This window comes from Falco naumanni, chromosome 9, assembly GCF_017639655.2.
Source record: "Falco naumanni isolate bFalNau1 chromosome 9, bFalNau1.pat, whole genome shotgun sequence".
In the NCBI taxonomy this organism is placed as follows: Eukaryota; Metazoa; Chordata; class Aves; order Falconiformes; family Falconidae; genus Falco; species Falco naumanni.
The window spans coordinates 7902911-7920043 of NC_054062.1; the positions used below are offsets into that span (position 1 = coordinate 7902911).

The window sequence follows — 17133 nt, forward strand, 5'->3', positions numbered from 1 at the left end:
TCAGGTGCCGTTGCCGCTGGGGTGGAGAAGCTGGTGGCCACTTCATGTCCTCATCCAGATCCCAGTCACCAAGATCCTCGGGCTGGACTTTTGCACTGTTGAGCTGATTGGAGTTTCTCACTAGAGGAAAAAACCCAAAGATTCCAGGCCTGGAAGTTCTCTGTCTGATGGGTTTAGTTTATTATTTTATAGCATATATTACCTTTTAAGCAGTTTCCCTGCTACTCTGATGAACTCTTCAGGCTCCACTGAGCAGAGGGGTCGTGGGGAAATGATGCTGCAACCAACTTCAAGAAGACATTCACATCACGTTGGTTTAGGTGGAAACAGTAAACTTGATTTATTGAAAAAAAAATCTATTACATTTATTCCTTTATTACACAGGTTTAAAATATTTAAAAATAGCTCTTATGGGCATTACACTTAAATTTTGACATGTTTATTGGACTTTGAAGAAATGTACAATATGTCATTTGACACTATATTTTAAAAAGGGCCTTATGTACTAAATTTTTTTTCCATAGGTTTTATTTTTCTTATCAACATTTGTTCAAGTCATATATATTAAGGGAGGAGGGAAATAAAATTACACAAAAAGAACGTCTGCAAATACAAGTAGTAATTTTATTGCAATATACCGTAGCTAAGTGGTCTGGGGAAATCGGAACAGTTTGGAGCTCAGTACAATTACAACACTGTGGAATTCAACAGAGGATTTTTTTTCTTAAAGCAAAGAAATAAAGGGAAAAAATAAAAGAAAGAAGCTCCCTTGATGAAAATTTGTAACAGAATCACATGACCTAGACAGACACACACGTGTGTACATACATCAATATATGGCTTTTCTGTTGCAGAGAGGAATGTGCAACCTTTTCTGACCTTCCCACTGTTCCTGAACAAGGCTGTTGCCAAGGTGACTGAGAAGCTGAATTCTCCTATATATTATTATATACTCCTTTTCACTGCTTTGCTGCCGGAGTCTGCAGTTTTTAGGGTAGCACCTTTGTTTTTTCCCCCCAAGTGGAAAAAAAAAAATAATTACAAGAGAACACAACAGAAGAAGGGAGATGGATGGACATGGTTCTCCTGGACCAAAAAGCACCGGGCGGCATCGCCGCTCTCTCCAGCATGGCTTTGCCTCCCTTCCTCTGATGCTGCTGCTCTCTGCTCGGGAAGGAGGAAGGAAAAGACATCATATGTAGGCATTTCTTCACAGTAAATGTGATGTCTTTTCCTTTATGGTGAAAGACCCCCCTTGGCTCAAGTGTTGTTGTAATACTCCAGGCCAAATAATAATAACCCCCCCCACTCTGCAACATCTATTTTCCAGCTGAAAGATCTGAACAAGGAAAATGGCCAAGGAGAAAACAAACAAACAAACAAACAGAAAAAGAAGATGGTGTCAGCAGGTTGCAAGCTGAAAACCCTGCACGGAAGAAAAAAAAAAAAAAAAAAAAAAAAAAAGCCATCCTGGCAGAGCCACAGTGGGAAGACCAAGAAAACTGCAGACTCCCGGGAGCGCTCGGCGGGCAGGCACCCACACGGCTTCAGCATCACGTCAGGACATCCAACAAATACATAAATTAGCACCACTAACATTCAGCGGCTGAGTACAATCTGGTACGGTTCCCACCATATAAAACGCATGAATATTCTTGGGGGGGGGGGGGCGGGGGGCGGGAGGGGAAAGATGTAAGCACATTTAATACTTTTTCTACGTGGACCGCACAAGCTACTGTGTACAATTAAGGAAAGGAGCAGGTCTTCTACATAACAAATATGAAGGTGGCATGCATTTATAATCAAAGACTGTAGCAAAAGCCTGCAGTCTGTGTTGAAAGTGGCTATAAAGCAAAGGCTGGTGGGAGATTGGCCAATGGCAGGGTATCACCAGTGTTGTATTAAAGTTATTCAAATAGATAGCACCACAGAGACATGTAAAAATAAAAAGCACCTTTTTTTTTTTCCTTTTTTTTTTTTTTTTTTGTACCATTTTGTATTCAGAGAGGACAGATGGATTTCCCCTGCCACTGCAATCTGCCGCTGGGAATGGATTTCTTTTTATTACTATTATTTTATAAGAATGCTGAAGGAAAAAAAAAGAAGAATTAATTTAAAACACATATGTTAAGGTAAGCAAGTGTATAAAAAGGCAGAGAATTCAAGCGATCCTGCTTTTACATCAGGGTTTGGTAGAAATCTTGTTAAAAAGTGGCTTTAATTTGCTTATTTTGAAATTAATCATTCCGAAAGACATCTGGGGGGCCGGGGTTTGCCACTCACTGGGGCTTCATCCTGCAAAGACTCGTGCCTGGGCATAACTCCAGGGCCCCCCAGATCCAGGCTTGGGGCTGAGAAGAGGCAGGAGCAGTGGGGACGTGAGCTGTCGTCTTCATTCCCAGGTGGATGCTTGGCTGGGATGGCGGTGGGAAGGGTGGTTGGTTTTAATCCAGACAGGGTCACATGCATGTTTTGAAGCCAGAAACATTTAAACATTTAAAATAATATACAATACAAATATTTACTTACAAACATACAAAAATATAAGCACCTTTAATACATGGGAAAGAGATGCCCAGTGTGAATTTTAGCTATCAAATTCATGGGGTTAAATTTTAGAAAACGTAAAATTAGGCAATTCCATGGAGAGATTAAAAATTCTGGAAATGGCCATGATGTCTACTTGCTAGAGCTGATCCAAATCTCGTGGAAGTCAACGAAATGCCTCCGATGAGCTTCGGCAGGGTTTGGATTGGAGCCAGGACTGCCAGGACTTCAACGTCAAGCTGAACACAGGAGTTTCAAGTTTTTTTTCCATGTTTCCTTAGAAACAAACAAACACACAATAATCTATAGACAAGCGCTCGGTATCGCTCCATGGCAAGGAGAAGTCTTTGATGGTGGTGGGGTCTGCCCGGTGGCAGTGGAGCAGCAGGGGTGGCAGCGGCGGTGGCAGGGGCAGGTCTCCGGGCCATGCGTGCGGCGGTCGGTCATGCGATTCTGAATTCTGCGTCTGTCGTGGGAACGGTCTTCTCGGTCTGCGATTCAGTACGTGGGGGTGCGGTGGCACAGAAAAACTCGGGCGAAATGAAGAACAAAACAAAACGGAAAAAAATAACCCATCGCTGTCCAGTTTCAGAACGTGCATGTGACAAGAAATTCTTTTTTTTTCTTTCTTTCTTTTTTTTTTTTTTTTAATTAATTAAATGGCGCAATGAGGTTACGAGGTTGCTCATTTGGAGACTAGTTTTCAGGTGGCTCTTAGCCCATGAAGCAAGCTGGTCCCACCTCGAATCCAAATTTCTGTGATGCTTCTCCGAAGTCATTGAACATGATGTCGACTATAGGTACTTGCTCTACTTTGGGTGTGTTGATTTCCAGGATAGTCTTCTGATAGCCCTTCCTTGCCTGATGAGGAGAAGAGGGAGAGAGAGAAGCTCTGATGATGCCTCCAACTCAACAACAGCAAGTTAGCGTGAACAAGCATCCACCAGTCAGCTGGGAATACAGTGACGCTCTTGCCCAGGCATTTTCTGAGCTGAATTAGAGGCATCCAGCACCCAAACCCCTATTTGCCCTGCAGATTTAGCAGATGCTCTCCAGTGGGATGGTGACCACTGAGCGAACCCTGGGGAGATGACCGTCCTGAGCCCAGAATCTGGAGCAGAAGCAGCTGCTGCCATGCAGACCAAAAGACACCAACTCTGCTGACAGCACATCTCAAAGCTGGAATAGGAGCCTGGTAAAATTTCAGTGGCTGTGGTATAGCTGTTTTGCCTCCCCAAGGACACGCATGGGCTGTTGAGCAAATGTGAGCGATTTAATTTGAATATATTAGTTTGACTATTATCCGAGCACTACCGAAAAGATCACATTTAAAGTTTGATGGAATTCACAAGGTGATGTTGTCTTTTTATCGTGCCTGGTAGCCATACAGTTATTTCTGAAATATAAATAATTATTAGAGAGGAGCAGAAGTGCACCCGAGGGCATACAAAGCTGCACAAACAAGTGAATTTATGGAGCAGCTTTTGGCTCTACCTTACCCTCTGATTTGTGTGTCTCAGAAGAATAGGCTATATCACAGCTACTGAGAAAGGGCTGTAAGATCAGGAAAAACACATTCAACTAATAGCTTGAACATTAGCCCTGGAGATCATAGCTTGAACATTAGCCTGGCGCCGGCTGCAGCAGCCTCTGTCACGGCCGGAGCGCGGGCCCTACCAGGACCTCTGCAGCAAAGCCACGGTGGGCAGCACAACCACTTTTCACATGGTAGGGCTCGATCTTGAATATCCTGCCTCTAGGTCAAGGAAGGATGATCTACCAGGGTACCAGAGATGGTACAGGAGATGCAGAGCCTCTTTCTGCAAGGCTGCAATAAGCTCCCTGGGCATATTTTACCTACTTGTTAAAGCCTACAGGAACACGTCTTGCAAAAAGGAGGGATGTGGCACGCCGGTTTGGAAGCGATGCCCAAAGCTCTGAGCCAGGAGATGACACCTCTGTGCCCCACCATCGCACCAGGGCTTGATCAGCCTCTCCTGGTGTCCCCAGCACTTTAGATCTTGCTGTAGTTATTTGCAGCGCTGCAATTGGCTGTGCTAACAGCTGCCTGTGAGAAGCAACCAAGCAAATAAACCCCAAGGACCTCCAGTCCTCTTTCCATGCAAATATCCTGCATTAGGGAGGGGAGCACAGGGCACCTGATCACTTAAACCAAAAGGGTTTTCAGCGAGCACATCTGCCTTAAAATGTGCAACGTGGGATCCTGCAGCATCCCTGAGACTTGAGAAGGGAAAGGGAGGGGAGGGCACTTTTTACCAAGGACACGTTGCATTAGCAGGAGATATGAAGTGCTTGAGGATAAACTTCCCCACATGGCTTCTGAGTGTTTCCAGAAGCGGGATGGATGCCCTTTCCCTCTCTTCGAGGTGTTAAAAGAAGTGATTCTAATCCAGTTTTCCTCATTGCTCCTACAGTAGAAAACGTGCGTGTGCCAGAACAGAACCACTTTCACCTCAAATTATGCAAAGGGTTTTTTCTGTCAAACACCTCCATCTTTCCGTCCCGTGGGCTTCAAGCGCTGCAGTTGCAGAGGGTGAGAATTATGCGTGCTTTTGCACCAGCAAGCTGGGTCTCAAAATAAATGCAAGCGGCACCTGCTTTGCCAAATTTTTAGCTCCTGAAGACAGATATTTTCAGAGCTTAATCCCCAATCAGGCAGCCGACAGAGCAGGCAGAAGCAGAGGGAGGATGCTGGGCCCCTTTGGGAACCCTGACGGCTGCTCATGGGCAAAGTGAAGAGCACCGTGGGGAACAGAGGGCTGCAGCTAACGCCTGCTTCTGCACTCTGGGCAAAAGTCATGGGGGTCAGAGCTAGAGAAAAAGGTGCTAAAATTTGCATTTGAAATGTGAGCAGGGATGTGAACCTGTCTCCTGCATCCCATAGCATCACCTCATCTGCTGTACAGTCAGACCTTGCTTTGGTTTGTCTTTCGCAAGGGCACAGGTGGCTCCCGTGAGGGGCAGGGGCTTGCGAGCACAGAGCAAACCAAAGCACTGTGCCCGGGCTCCTCTGGTGGGCTTGGGGGATGCTGGGCTGGAGCTGGGTGCACCCCCATGACCAGCACAGCCCAGCGCCCTACCGGGGCTGCGTGCAACCATGAGCTGCTAAAAAAACCCAACCAACCCAATGCCAAACCCTTAGTGCTTGGCCTCCCAGATTTCCTGAGAGCAGTTAAAGAAATTATTGCCAAAGCTTGCAAAACTCACACACAATTGGGTGCTGTCATTGCTCACCTCTCTCCGTGTGAGTAAAAGGAATAAGAGCAAAAGCAAGGGGGGACATTTAAAAGCAACTGGTGGTCTTAGGCAGGTCCCTTCCTTTATGCACAGCCAGCAATAAAGCAAATTGATCTGATACCCAGAGGTGCTGCCGCTCCCCCTGACCTTGAGCGGCATCATGTATTCTCAGCATTAGAGAAGAGCAAGCCTGATGTCTCCCATGCTGGGGACAGCCCTCCAGGCAACTCCATCAACAGGTGCAGGGAACCTGGAGGCAGTTTGCTGGGAGCCAGATGGCATGGGACAACCAGGAGAGGGGGGCAGACACCTCCAGCAGCAACCCTTTTTGCAGGGACTGGCTGAGACCAGCTCTGCCCACGTACCGCGCAGCCGTCGAGGGCAGCTCGGATGTAAGGGTTGTTGTCGTAGGACATCTCCTCATCGTTGGAGCCCAGGAAGCGGATGGCCTTGTCGTAGCTGTTGGTGGTGGCGTCGTGCCAGGCTACAGACTGGTAGCAGTTGTAAGTGATGTTCTGGTGGGCTGAAGCGCTCAAGAGCCGGAGGAAAGTCATCTGCACCACTCCGATGGGGTTCCCATCCGAATCCACGTAGGAGAGCTATGAGAAGCAGAGAAGGAGAAACACTGGGCAGTGAGGGGCAATGCAGCGTGTCTGGGGGGGCTCTGAGGACCACCAGTCTCACCCATCTTTATTACGCTGTGCATGGGGCTGGGGCTCACCACCCCACCGGGGGGCAGACACTGCTGCTGCCACACTACGGGCACGGGGCTGCTCTGGTGCTCCTGCGGCCAGGGCAGGGCTATCAAGGGGCAATTACTTCTCTTCACTGGATGTGATCTGAGTGTGAGCTAAAAAACCTAAGGGTAATGGCAGGGCAGGAGGAAAAAGGAAGGGAGATTTCAGCCATGATTGCAAAAGGGTGCAAATTTGGGGATATTTGTCTCAAGTTTAAGCCAGTATTAAGTGTACTACTTCAGCTTTAGAAGAGGAAGAAAAGCAGATTTTTTTAAGGGTTTGGGGCTTTATTTGTCTGTCCTTTTTGACATGATTTTCTGACTCCTGTGGGTGTTTTGTTCTGCACACGCTGGGGTATTTCCCATTCATTTCTCCTGGACACCAACACACCATTTTTTTAGCAATCTTTGCACTTAATCTGCAGCAATTCTGTTCCTGCTGATAAGGACTCTGTGCTACCCTGGTCGGCCAGGCTATGCTCAGCTAAAGGGAAAATGTATTTGTTGCCCTTAGGGCATGTCATCAAACACAGAGCTGCACTTGCATGTTGGGATTTGCTCCATTCTGCTTCTCAGGCTTCTTTTTCTCCCTTGTAGAAGAGTGTCTAGAAATGTATTTCTGCAAAACACAATTTATTGAAACCCAATGCCAGCGCCTAGGGGATTCAGGACTTTCTGGGACTTTCTCTCATACCCCACCAAAGAAGCAAATGCACAGAGGCACAGCTAGTTTGCATGTATAAACTGACTGTACTTGAGGTGGCATCTGCTATGGCCAAGCTACCAGAGCTTCTGTTCATCACTGTCCTCTACAAGACAGCGGGTTTCTTTAGAAATAACCAGGAGAACCAGGCACGCAAACAGCGTAGTGTTCTTCAAGGTACATCAAGTTGTGGTGCAAGCTGCAAACAGTAGAAGAGATTCATAACCAGGCAATAAAATAACGAATAAAAAGATAATAAAAATAAATAAATATACCAACCGGTTGTCAGGATACTGTTGCACTGTCCTCCTGAGAGTTAAATATGACTGACCATGAGAGAGCCACGCATGCCAGAAGGAGAGCTACCAGAAAACCACCAGGACGTGGAAGGAAGGGGATGCAAAATGCTGACTACTTGGCACACACCCAAGGACACGTGGCACTACTGATCTGCAGGACCTACCTCTCTTTATTTGTTCTTATTTCAAATCGGTGCTGGGTTTGGGAGCCTGACTGCTAGATTAAGGGGTCTGGGCTGCTGTTCTGCCTCTGCAGACAGCATAAAGCCCTGCCCCAGCTTTGCAACTGGAGCCGCTGGGAACCGGTTGTGCGCATAAGGCTTGCTCGTGGGAACACGGTTTTTGCAAAAATCACTCCTTTCCTGTTTTCTCTGTGATAATTTCCCTGTGGCAGATGCCATATGGCTATGAAGGATAACAGGACAGGATGGGTGGCAGGCCTTGTTAGAGCTACTGGGAATTGTAACACACACAGAGGGAAAGCAGGGTCCAGAAGAAAACATCTGCAAACCTTTTATCCCTCTAAATGCAGTTTGGCTGCATCATGAGAAACGGTAAGGAATCAGCTCCAAGTACTCTGTGTTATTGTTTAATGATGGTGCAGAAGCATCATAACAAGACCGTTACTTTGTATTTCATATTTATGATATCCTTCTTGCTTTAGATAGCCACGGAAGAAAGGCAAGCATCTTCACAGCTGTGCACCTCCTGCAAGCAACTGAGATTCACACAGAGCCCCCACATCAGCAGCCTGCACTCTCTGCAGTGCCGAGCAGCCAGGTGGGAATCTTCCCCTTGGCTTCAGGGATCCCTGTGGGCTCAGCCCCCAAAAAGACTGTGCTTGGGCTGTGTGGAAAGACACCAGGGACCTTCTCATGGAGTAACAGGAGCAACGCCGCACCCAGAGGGGAACCCAAACTCATTCATCCTGCCCATCTACACACAGATTTCAACTGATCTTACATCCAGGCAAATGTCTCCCTAATTTACCAGTCTCATGGTTCCAAGCACTGACTGGGGCAAAATGAGAGGAACTTAAAAAAAAAAAAAAAAAAAAAAAAAAAAAATCAAAATTTACTTTCATGGTTTTATGGCTTGTGTTTTTAGCAGTTTATTGAGTTTGCTTAGGCAGGTCTTCTACGTGCTGGTGGCTTTTTTCCAAACAGAAAATGCAGGACAGGTAAAGGTGGCAAGAAAATGGCAACAGAGAAAGATGGAACAAAGGGCTCCAAGAGGCACTGAAATTCCTATTTTAGGAGATGGGCCCTAAGCTCTAGGTTGGCAATTCAGCTTCTAACGTAGCTGATAAACAGACTGCAAGGGGAAAAAAAATAAAAGCAGAGAAGATGGAGAAATGGAGGTACTCATAACATTAACTGATGAAGTGCTCTGTAATTAAGCTATGAGTAGTTGCCCTCCAAGGAGCTATGAGGCTGAAGCCTTGGCTTTGCGGCCTTATTTGATAATGCAGAAAAGCTGCAGAAGCCATATCCTTCTTGTGGGCAGAATCAGAGCAGAATGTGTTTAGTGGCGACGCAATGAGGCTTAGGAAAACAACGCCGCAATTTTCTTTGTTGTTTGCCTTTTAAGGTGGAAGTTTGGGGCACCGCAAGAAACCTCTGCCTTGGGGAAAGGATGCCTGCAGGAGGCAGCTCAGCGTGGGACGTCAGAGCACCTCCTGCTTGTGGGGACAAGTCAGTTTTATCTGCAGAGTATTTCTTTCTTCTCTAATTCTCCTGATTTGACTGAGCGTGTTGCCTGCATCCTGCTAATCCTACAAGAATTGATACACACGTGGGAGATCGCTGTTGCTTAAGGAAACCTGGCTCGCACTCATCAGTTGCTGCTCTGACATACCTGACCAGGGCTTAGGCTCCATGGCAGCGATCTATCCACAACATGAATGCCCTGTTACAAGACAAAATATCAGAGTTTTCTCTCTGTTTTATGTGTTACTGTCTTGCTTGACTGCTGACATCAAACGTTGTTTGACTGTACGACAGTTGTCCTTCCTTGAAAAAAAACAAACCTTAACTGTGACTAACTCAAATTCCTGCCCACCAGGCTTGGCAAAGGCACAAGGTTTGAGATCTTCCTTTAAACCAACAACTTCTTGCCTCCCAAGCTCCGGGGGTGGTGGGGGAGCCCCTCTTGTGGCTCATCTCCAGTGTGGGAGCCAAAATCCATCCTTTGGGGGAAAATTGCCACAGGTCAGCGATGTGCGGATTCACCACCTCAGCCTGAGTGCCAACAAGGACGGGCTGCCCAAGGCAGCTGCAGGCTAAAGCATCACATTAGGGGTGTCTCAGCTGGTGGTATATGGGTACGCTTCTGGGGGACAGCAGCATGTGGACACCTTTTTTTTGTCGTAATGGGGACTGCTCAGGAGACAGCAACAGCCCTCCTGGCAGGATGCAGCACTCCGGCAGCGCTCTACAAAGAAAGCCCTGCCACAGCTCCAGTTCTGCAGGGTCCCCAGCCCCTCCTAATGCAGGGGAAGCTCGTCACCTGCTCCTACGTCTTCAGTCAAAAAGAATGGGAAAAAGTGTCCCTAGTGGGTTTTGTTTCTTTTTCCGTATTCCACCTTAAATGTTTTTACTGCAATTTGCGATGGGTATTAGTCCAGCATGCAGAGTGCAACAGGTCTGGCCATACCAAAGCAGATGACGTGCTCTGATTCAGACTAGAGGGCCAAGGTTAGCCACTTACCAAAGACCCCCGCTTGTACTGACTATACCATGTGGAAGGCTGTTCTTTGGGCCAACGAGCCATTTTACTCTGTAAAATATGACAGGGGTTAAAGAAAACAGAAAGCACCAAGATGCATCTTACCAGTTTACCGCGCTTGAATTCACTGAACCAGGAGCCTGGGTTTTCCTTTGGCCAAGAAGTAATTCTAGCCTAGTTTGTGGATGGCAAGGAGGGAAGAGAGAAAGAAAGAAAGAAGAAAAAAAAAAAAAAAAAAGAAAAAAAAGTTACAATCAGTTCCACAAGCAAAGTCTGCATGTCTTACTGAAACTGTCCCATTTCCTCAAAAACATTTTCTTAATCTTTATACACCAGGAACGAGAGCAGTTGGCAGAGCCCTAAGGTGCCAGCAGCCTCTTGAGCAGAACGAGGTGCTGCTGCCCCGGCTCCCCAGCACTGCCTCGGCACCAGCCTCCTTTTCCAGAGCCTGATCTCTGCCTCTTCGGCACTGGATGCAAAACCAGCAGTGCTGTCTATCGGCAGGAGAGATAAAAGGAAAGATAGAGAGGACAAAAGGAAATATCAATGGTAAAAGATGCGTTGATCTTCGTGGGAGGGCTGGGGTGGAAAAGCAATGCTGATAAGAAGGCTGCTGTCACTCCAACGCCAAATCCAGACACTGTGGGACTGGGAAAGGCAAAGAACGTGATTATGGAGAAGCTTCTGCCTGCGCCCTGCGTTCGTGCAGCACCAAGGTAGAGCACATCCTCCACAGTCGGTGCTGGACCATCGCACACGATGGAGTTCCAACTAGCTGGAGCAAGGCAGGGGGTGACCTTGACAAGAAATGAGCTGTTGGAGCATCCTTTATGGCAGCCCCATGTAAGCAGCTGAATTGGTTTTTTTTGAGTCAGAGCACAAGGAAGGAGTGTGGCTGCTGCTTGCTCCCTTACCCTCCCACGAGCTCCCTCACTTCTGCTGTAAATCTCTCCAACAACAGCCCAGCTATAAGCAGGTGTCTTGGGATTGTCCTTTCCAGTACACGAGCCATAAAGCAAGTCAGTGTGTTTCTGCTGGGTTAGGGATGGACTGAGAAGGGATACTACTTCTTAAACTGCTGTGGCTTGTAATAAAACAACACGGCCAATACTTAATGCCGGTGTGGTAGCTGTTTTCATTTCTCTACATGGAAAAAGAGCAGGCTGAAGCTTTTTCTTATTTACGACAATATTACAGAAGCGTAGCACAATTTGCATTTGAGGAGCATCGCAGCGGTCAGAAGAGCAGCTCCACAGTGGATGAGATGGGGCCAAAGAGCCACTTGCAGAATCATCATGGCAGGAGTCTGAGCAGCTATAAGATCACGGGCAGACTCTGCTTTTATAGCTGTCACCATTTGGAGGAGAGCCATGGCAAGTTAATGCAAAGGAGAAGAAATCCATCTCCTATTTAAACAACCCGAACAGAAACTCCAGGAAGATTTACGTCGCATGTTATTTGCCCTGCACTGGCACATATTTCTGGTGGATGAAATTCAGCAAGCAAAGGGCTCTCCCTGAACAGCATTGCCTGCACCCTAACCCAGCTGAAGCACAACTGTGTCACAGGGAGAGCTCCCCCCGGCTCCTTTGCAAGTTTCTGCTTGGCCAGTGCAAGAGCTGCGCCCCAGGCGTCGGGGAGAGCAGCTCTGGAAAGCAGAGTGCGTGGGCGCAGGACAAAAATTATGAGTATGGTTGAGCTAAGAACATCATTACACAAATAACTTAATCAACCTTGTGCATCGGAGCCAGGAAGAATGCTGAGACTAGTTGCAATCATTTAAGATCATTTACCCACAAGAAACACCAGGAAAAATGACAGGAGAGAAACATTTATCTGCTGCGCCTGAAGACATGGTAAGGGTAGAGGAATCAGCAGTGCTGATGCATGCAGACGGCAGAGCAGCAGCCCGGCTGCGGGAGGGGAGGCAGGGAATGAGTTAAACAAAGCTCATGGGTGCCACAGTTCCTGTGCCAACACAGACTTCTCTGCCTTAGTAAAGCAAAGTAAAAAAAAAATAAATAACGTTTTAGTTTATTATGCCTGGGAAATCATCAAAGGCTTGTCCCAAATCACAGTTTAAATCTGACTTACTCAAAGAAATTCTCTTTGTAAACATATTCCTTATTATTTTAGAAGCCAACATTGCGTAACAAAGTAGTTCTGGATCTTTAATCCTTACTTGCTACTGTTCAATTCTCCTGAAATTGACTGTATATGAATATTCATATTAGGAAACAAGCTCTTAGCACCATAATATAGGAGAGAGAGAAAAAAAAAAAAAAAAAAGTTGTGTGGACTTACTCCTTCAGATTTCTTATCAGGGAAGATGCAAGTCTCTCCACCAGCTGTGAAATTACAGTAAACTTTGAAAGAGTCCCTGGAACATCCTTGGTTAGGATCAACCCAGTATTCACCTGGATGCACGAGAGGATAAAAGAATCAGCACTGTGAAGGAAGAATGATGAGCACTTCAGCAACCATCTTACCGGGGGGTGGGGGTGGGGGGGGGTGGGGTTCATTCCTGTCATAGGCTACTATTTACGTGTATTTTTTGGAAAAGTGGTTATGTTCTGATTCCACATGTGGAACCTTACAAGAATTAGCCAGACGACTAACCTGTGGCACCTTACAAGAATTTTTTTTTTCATCATCACATATCCCCATTCTTAGAATACAGTATTTCAGTTGGAAGGGACCTACGACAGTCATCTAGTCCAAGTCTCCTCTAAGTGTTCCTTCTTTGTCAGCCACATTCCTCATGGGGCACCAGTGCCAGGGACCCCTTAAATCACTTCTCTTCCTGCACTCCCTTGTATTCACTGCACGGAGCTGGGAAACCCACAGTTTTTTCCCTGCCCCCCCTCTGTCCCGGGACACACCATCTGGGAAATCAGGGTGACAGAGCTGCAGATCCTTGCAGGTACGCGCTGGGTTATGTTGAGTGCCCAAGGGATGCTTCATTTGCTCAATTTCCAGTTTCAAGGAATTCAGTGAGCCAAAAATTTCCTCCATGCCATCTGCATAGTCCATGTAGTTGTCAGCGTTTCCGTCGTCCACCAGCTGGCTGGCATCAATGTTTCGCCTGGTCCTCTTGGAAGACTGGATGGGCAGTGGCTGGATGACTTCTCCAGGAGGACCCTGATTTGTGGGGAGAGAAGATTTGTGGGCTTCTCATTGCATTGGCAGTGGGGAGGAGACAGAAGAGATGACCAAAGCAGCCACCAGTGCTGAGAAGCAGCATCACAAGATACACACTAGCCATGTAAAACACCCATGATGGTACTGATAAAAACGCTGGCCACCAGGCTTGAACACCGCATCCATCTTCTCTTGTCACCTTCCTAGTACTAACTTCTCCCTTCACATTCTGCTTTTTCCCCAGCATCTCCAAGTGCTGCCAGTCCACTGCTAGGACTCCTGATATCCTGATTCTTTGTCCAAAAATCTGCTTCTTAACACTACACCACCATTAAATCTGAGCCTCATTTCACTGTTCTTCACTGTACACACGAACTTCGCGTAATGGGTTCTACTTACAGGAGGCCCTGGGGGACCAGGAAGACCCGATTCACCCTTTGGACCTGTTGGACCCTGGGTGGAAAAACAAGGGAAAAACATATGAGTTACTCAGGAAAAAGCACTTGTCACTTATATCACATCTCAAACATTACTTCTTTTAATAGTCACTTGTGGCAAAAACTTTCTTCCTGTCCTTTCAGGCGCACAAGAGGAGTCTCCTCACAGCCCCCCAAGAAAATGCTGGGCTTTTTTTGTTGTTGTTTTTGTTATTTTCAATGCTTAGGTAAAAGAAAAGATCAGTCAAATACTTGGGGTTAAACAGCCAAATTTTGCATAGGCTCCTCCAGAAAAGGAAATATCTTCCAATATGTGAAAATGTTAACCCTCAAACCAATTCAAGGGTTTTAGAAATCAAATAAAATCTCAAAATTAATAAAACATTGAATTCTGCATGGGAACAAGACATTAGGAAGTTGCCTGAGAGGAATTTTTAGCTGCCTGCATAGAAGATCTGTTACATGAAGCTTGCTTCAGCGTCGTATTTCTCACCGAGTTCTTCGCTTTTCAGCTTGCCACCTCCCGCTTCACAGTCTATTTTTAATACCCTCCACCTTCCAGCAGTAGGTTTCCTTCTAAAGGACTAAGCACTGCATTCCTCCTCCTGATCTCTGCTGCACTGATGTTCAACGAAGTCCAGTGTGTGCAGCAGAAACCTTTCCCAATTACCATTTCTGCTTTAGACAGCCCAGACAGGCTGCATTTGCTACAGTCGTCTGGCTAATTGCCTTAATGCCACTGATATGCAGGAGTCGCAGCAGGTTATGCACTTAATAAAAGCCTCCTCAGCCTCTTTGTTTAACCATGTCTATACTCACTGATGATCCTTTAGCACCTTTGGGACCAGGTGGACCCTGTATAGAGAAAAATACAGAAAGGAGTCAGTACATTTCCTAGCAGAGAAGTCATCAGTCTTTCCTTAGAGAGAGACAGAGTGGTGTTATACAAGGCTTTTTTTTTTTTTTTTTTAATTCACTTCCCTTCTGTTTCCATTTTTCACATCCACTTGAGTTTGGTGGTGCTTTTATTTGCCTACATACAAAAAGCATTTGTGTCAGACCAATCTGTGTCAGCACTTGGCATTCCTGCTCGGACAGGGACTGGAAAAAGCTGTTGTGTGGTTACCGCAACCCGGGGCTAGCAAATGCTGGTCACCCAAGGGTGCAGGCTGCAGCCTTTGGGCATCAAATGGGAAAAAAAAAAAAAAAAAAAAAAAAAAAAAAAAAAAGATGCAACTAGCAAAAAAAAGCAAGAAATCACCATGTGATTGTAGACAATCCAAAAGAAAGGGGGAAAGAAACAAGATGGGCTCATTCCCCTGCCTCCATCACACCACAGCACATGTGCCCATCTCTCAGCTCACACATCACACGTCACCCCCCCCAGTGCCCCTGTAACTCAATCAAGTGGTTCTAATGGGCTCAGCTGGGCAATCCCATTCCCATCAGCATTCTCATACAAAGTCAGGCCAGAAAGACTGAGCTGGGTATATCTGGGAGCACCATGAATGACTCCAGGACTGTGTAACTCCCTAGGAATTAAACAATAATTATTTGCCACATACCGGTAATCCTGGTGGCCCTGGAGGTCCAATTGGTCCAGAAGGACCTGTGATACCCTGAAAAATAAAAGCAGAACAACATGGATATGCGTGCAGCGATGCTGGCATATAACTATACAACTAACACCTGCTCACAGATGACCACCTGGTTTTGCAGGACTCCATTCAAACTCGAAGCTTTAGCTGGTTTTTATGCATGTGCATGATGCAGACAAGAGTGTGACCAGGGAATCTCATATCTCGTTTAGGCACACAGCTTGAAAAATCAGCCCTCTAGATGCATACTTATTGTTACCATTTCTCCAAGTCTATTCAACTCTTTTCATATGACCCTTGAGAATCTGCTTGCTACTAAAATGGGTCATTTTGGAGCATCTCTACATTTCACATGTAGAATAAACCCCATTAATAGAGAAAATAGAAAATATTCCTCAAAAATGAGCCTCTTGCTAAGGTTGACCATCTCTGCTATGCCCTACCTCCTCAAGGGCAGCAAACCCCACAGCTCAAAAGCACATTCCATGAAGGTCTTATGGAATATTTACCTGTTCTCCTTTGGGTCCTGCTGAGCCCTGGGGGCCTGGGAGACCTCTGTCACCTTTTTCTCCTTGCTCTCCCGGTGGTCCAATAAGACCAATTAAACCTGGATGACCCTAGGGGAAAGCAGCAGATGTTAATTATGATCTCTCGCCGGAGGTAACTGAATGCGAAAGCGACCCAGCAAAGATATTTTTAGATAAAACCCCAAATATCTAAGCAAGGTGATAGGAGTTGGTAGCTGCCCCTGACACCTGGAAGTGGCAGAGCAGGAAAAGCACCAGATTTTTGCAACAGAAAATGCTACAAATGCAGAAAGGGAACTGCTGCACTAGAGCACCTGCTCGTTTTGTGTGCTAACATATATTATCTAAATTTCTACAACACTGAGAATCATGCCCTAAAGCAAGCCAGGTGTCTGCAGCTCCCTGTGCCCTCTGCTAACATGCCCGTGTCCAGGCAGCCTTGACAACTGGAGCTGCCATGGACTGCAAGGGCCAACATAGAGGAATGCAGCAATTCGGCTCCTCCACGTCACCTCATCATCACCACTGCTGGTGATACGGGGATGGGAAACCCAGACTGGGATCCAGACAGGCAGTGGCACATGCTTACCCACAGCACAACCTGTTTTATTTCTTGGGGCACACTCACGACTCTCCATTGCTCCTTTAAAGATATGTCCAATGCTTCCAGAACATAAGGGTGCGCACGGGGGGCTGGTGGCACTCCTCAGCCTTGTCCTGCCAGCTGCAGGACCCCTCTACAATGACCTTTTTTCCCCCACACCCAGGTCATGCAGCAAGATGGTGTGTGCTGTTCTTACCTTCTCCCCTTTAGGACCAGAGTCTCCTTTAAGACCAGGCAAACCTGCTGGGCCCTTTGGGAGATAGCAGGGGGGAAAGAAAAAAGGAGAGAATGAACTAATGTAAAATGCATTCACTCGTTTCAAAACCTCATGGAATTTGATGGTATGGACATACCATTGGGCCTGGAGGACCATCTGGGCCAGGGGATCCTGGGAGACCTTGTTCACCCTGTAAAACAGTGCAATTCCCTCAAAACAATTATTCATGATAGCACTGCTCCCACTGGGATTATTCACCCATCCTCATCTGGTCCCTGTGCCAGGTAACATTTGCCCTGGCTTCTCACAGATGGTAAAGGCAAGAAGATTTGTGTTCCT

General features: G+C 46.5%; 1 protein-coding gene across 2 annotated transcripts in view; it reads right to left on the reverse strand.

Moving 5' to 3' along the window:
• Positions 1–315: 315 nt before the first annotated feature.
• The window catches only part of COL5A1 (collagen type V alpha 1 chain), a 159134-nt gene continuing 142316 nt past the window's right edge, over positions 316–17133 (reverse strand). Inside the window, exons 56-66 of one of the 2 annotated variants that reach the window (XM_040606337.1) lie at positions 16931–16984; positions 16774–16827; positions 15956–16063; positions 15414–15467; positions 14668–14703; positions 13811–13864; positions 13153–13411; positions 12575–12687; positions 10253–10321; positions 6171–6404; positions 316–3408 (exon numbers count right to left, since the gene is read on the reverse strand). In XM_040606337.1, coding sequence (XP_040462271.1) covers positions 3262–3408; positions 6171–6404; positions 10253–10321; positions 12575–12687; positions 13153–13411; positions 13811–13864; positions 14668–14703; positions 15414–15467; positions 15956–16063; positions 16774–16827; positions 16931–16984 — 1182 coding nt within the window. In that variant the 3' untranslated portion in view covers positions 316–3261. Of the gene's footprint in view, positions 3409–6170; positions 6405–10252; positions 10322–10375; positions 10445–12574; positions 12688–13152; positions 13412–13810; positions 13865–14667; positions 14704–15413; positions 15468–15955; positions 16064–16773; positions 16828–16930; positions 16985–17133 lie in introns of both variants that reach the window. The other variant, XM_040606336.1, reaches the window with a different exon arrangement.